Source organism: Mastomys coucha, unplaced genomic scaffold (assembly GCF_008632895.1).
Source record: "Mastomys coucha isolate ucsf_1 unplaced genomic scaffold, UCSF_Mcou_1 pScaffold22, whole genome shotgun sequence".
Taxonomy (NCBI): Eukaryota; Metazoa; Chordata; class Mammalia; order Rodentia; family Muridae; genus Mastomys; species Mastomys coucha.
The window spans coordinates 123806371-123810125 of NW_022196905.1; the positions used below are offsets into that span (position 1 = coordinate 123806371).

At 48.3% G+C, this 3755-nt stretch overlaps 1 protein-coding gene across 3 annotated transcripts in view; it reads right to left on the reverse strand.

Moving 5' to 3' along the window:
- Positions 1-3755, reverse strand: part of Gusb (glucuronidase beta) — a 16521-nt gene that overhangs the window by 2398 nt on the left and 10368 nt on the right. For all 3 annotated transcript variants that reach the window (XM_031338100.1, XM_031338102.1, XM_031338101.1), the window contains exon 10: positions 2688-2864. In XM_031338100.1, coding sequence (XP_031193960.1) covers positions 2688-2864 — 177 coding nt within the window. The remainder of the gene's footprint in view (positions 1-2687; positions 2865-3755) is intronic.

Sequence of the window (3755 nt, forward strand, 5' to 3'; positions counted from 1 at the left end):
AAAAAAAACCTATAGAGTGATGGTGACATACATCTTTAATCTCAGCACTCAGGAGGCAGAGGCAGGAGGATTTCTGTGAGTTCGAGACCAGCCTGGTGTACAGATCAAGTGCCAGGACAGCCAGGGCTACACAGAGAAACCGTGACTGGAAGACAAAACAAGAAAGTAAAAACCTTAATTAGTAAATGTGCGTTTGTCATATCTATTTTCATTTGCCTGTGTTGGGAATCAGGTGGTCCTTAACTTTATGCTACCTTAATGGAGTCAGGGTCTCTTGCTATTTCAGCAAGTCTGGTGAGACTTGCTCTGGGGATCCCATCCCCTCCTCCACGGCGCTGGGGTTATAGGAATGCTGCCACACCAGCCTTGTACCTAGCTGGGTGGTAAGGATCTGAATTTTGTTTCTCACAGTCACAGAACAAGCACTTTCCCTTCTAAAGGCCCAGTACTCCGGCTGTTCTTAAAGCTGAAGTACTTTGGGAGTAAAACTATGTTTACCTCAACTCTAGAAAAGTCTGGGTGGGGGGTGGAGGAGTGGGGGAGGGGCAAGGTAGGATCTTACCACATAGCCTGGATGTAGCCCAATGTGGCCTCAAAGGTATCCTCACCCAGACCTAACTCCTTTGTGTGGAACTAGGCCTGACTTTTGTTGGGGCTGGAGAGATGGCTTGGTGGTTAAGAGCACTAGCTGTCCTTCCAAAGGATCCGGGTTCAATTCCCACCACCCACACGGTAGCCCACAACTGTCTGCAACTCCAGTTCCAGGGGATCACCTGACACCCTCACACTAACATATATGCAGGCAAAACAGTGCATACATACATACATACATACATACATACATAAACAAAAACAAATTAAAAAGAGGGTATACTGTCCTCTCAGAGGACCCAGGTTCAGTTCCCAGCACCTGAGGTAGCTGACAATCACTTGTGATTCCAGCTCCAGGGGAGTCCGATACCTCTGGCCTCAGTGGGTACCCAGACACATGCACATATCCAGACAGACATACAGACATACACATAATGAAAAATTTAAAAAAAAAATCTTGTGTATGATGTAGGTCCACACGTGTATGAATGGGTATACGCTTGTAGAAGTCTTCAGCTTCCTCTTGGTTTGAGATAAGGTCCCTTGCTCACCATTGTGTGTACACCAGGTGGCTGGCCTGAGAGCTAACGGATCCTCCTGTCTCTAACTCTCATCCTTTAGTAGGACAACAGGGTTACAGATGTGTGCCACCACCACTGGCATTATGTGGGTCCTGGGGGGCCGGGGGTTGGGGTTGAACTCAGCTCATCACACTTGTGCAGCTAGGGCTTTATCTGAGGCATCTCACGTAGCCCAGGCTGTCTTGCAACTCAACTGCCTGCCTCCACCCAAGTGGTAGTGCCACTTTGCCCAACACACTTTTTAATGGAAATAGTCCTGCACCCACACTAATTGAGTTGCAAGCCACGTATGGCTATCTAAATTAGGATAACACTAAACCAATCCAGTCATATTGCCCATGTTTCACATCCCCGGTAGCTGTTCCACGGATGGTTGCTGTCATTCCGGGGAGGGCAGAGAGAGACATTTCTATCATTGCCAAGGATCTACCAACACCTGTCTCAATGTAGGATGACATTTTTGTTTGTTTTGAGACAGGGTTTTCTGTATTCTAGACTAGCCTCAAACTCATTACGTAGGCAAGGATGACCCTAACTTTCTGATTCTCCAGTGCTAGGTACTATAGGTATGCATGGCCACAGTTGGCCTATATAGTGCTGTGGTAGGATATAAAGCTTTATGCATGCTATCCAAACACTCTGGCTGAGCTACCCTCTCCTGGGCTGAGACATGCTTTTAGTAAAGATTTATTCGTTTTTTAAATTGTGCCCTCTGTGTGCACTACAGTCATGCAGGTACCCATGGATTCCTAGAAAGGGCATCAGATCCTCTGGAACTGGAATTACACACAGTTTTTTTGTTTGTTTGTTTTGTTTTTTGTTTTTTTGGTTTTTCGAGACAGGGTTTCTCTGAGTAGCCCTGGCTGTCCTGAAACTCACTCTGTAGACCAGGCTGGCCTCAAACTCAAAAATCCACCTGCCTCTGCCTCCCAAGTGCTGGGATTAAAGGCATGCGCCACCACTGCCCAGCCTACACACAGTTTTAAAGTACTCAGTGTGGGTGCTGGGAACCGGACTGGGGTCCACTGGAAAGGCAGCAAGCGTTAACCACTGAACCCACTCTCCAGCTCACGGGCTAATTTTAAAAAGTTGCTCTTGGACCAGGTGCGGAGAGACACCTATCATCTCAGCGCTCAAAGGGCTAAAGGAGCCAGGCAGTGGTGGCACACGCCTTTAATCCCAGCACTTGGGAGGCAGAGGCACGCAGATTTCTGAGTTTGAGGCCAGCTTGGTCTACAGAGTGAGTTCCAGGACAGCCAAGGCTATACAGAGAAACCCTGTCTCGAAAAACCAAAAAAAAAAAAAAAATGCAGGTGGGGGTGCTGTATGGAAACACAGCCAATAATGGGCTGTCTCTGGGATGCACACAAGCCAAACAGAGGCCTGCATGCTGGGGCCACAGTGTGTAGGCTTAAGGAGGTGCCTGAGAGCTGAGGCCCGGTCACCGGCAGTTCCGGAAAGGGCAAAGAGATAAGTAACTAAGTAACATGGCCATTGTGACAATAGACTGTTTACCTCGTGAATCCCTGGGATTGCTTCTGCTCCATACTCGCTCTGGATAATCGGCTTCTGGTGTGTTTTATACCAGTTTTCAAACTGGCTATTCAGCTGTGGCTGAATCACCTCCAAATGCCCAAAGTCATGATACCAAGAGAAGTAGCTGTTTACACAGATCACGTCCACGTACGGGGCCTAAGACAAGAGTGGTCAAGTGAGTTTATTTGCCCCTCACACACTGAGGTCAGAATATTTAAGGTCAGAATAGGATGCAGATGACATAGGTTAGCCCACCCCATACAGGAAATAAAGTCAAGACCAGACCCAAATGGGGCTAATATATAATATTAGGCTAAGGCTGCTGATTGGGTCATGACTGGAAGCAAAGCCACCATCCATCCAGCCCCTGGCCTTGTTGGATTTTACTTCTTTCTAGTCCTGTTCCTGGTCTCCTGTGGCCTTGCTCTGGGGATGTGATCCAACGAGAAGAGTGGATAAGTTTTTCTCTTCAGAGTTCAGACTTATATAGCCCAAACTGCTCTTAAACTTCTATGTGTCCAAGGCTGGCCTTGAACTGATGACCCACTGGCCTCTACCTCCCAAGTGCTAGGGATCACAGGTGTGCACTACTCACAACTAGCTTTCTGCCTCACTGGGAACCAAGTCCAGGGTTTGGAGAATTTGAGGCAAACACTCATCAATTGAGCTACGTCTCCTGGTCCTTAATTTAGGACCAGGCACTGGGGGGTGGGGGGTGGGGCGGTAGTACAAGCCGAGGGCTTGCATGTGCTGAGCACAGGTTGTTATCACTGAGCCACATCCCCAGCCCATCCTAAGAGTCTCCTCTGATCTAGAATTGAGAAGGCAGTGCTGTGAATGGAAGACTGGCTAGATTTCTTCCGAGGCACTGGTGGGGTGTCCGTGGGACAGGGATAGGTATAGTTTAAACAACATCAAAGAGTTCTGAGTCTAGGGAGCTGGAGAGATGACTCTGTGGTTAAGAGCACTAGCTGAGTCCGGCAGTGGTGGTGCACGCCTTTAATGCCAGCACTTGGGAGGCAGAGGCAGGCAGATTTCTGAGTTCGA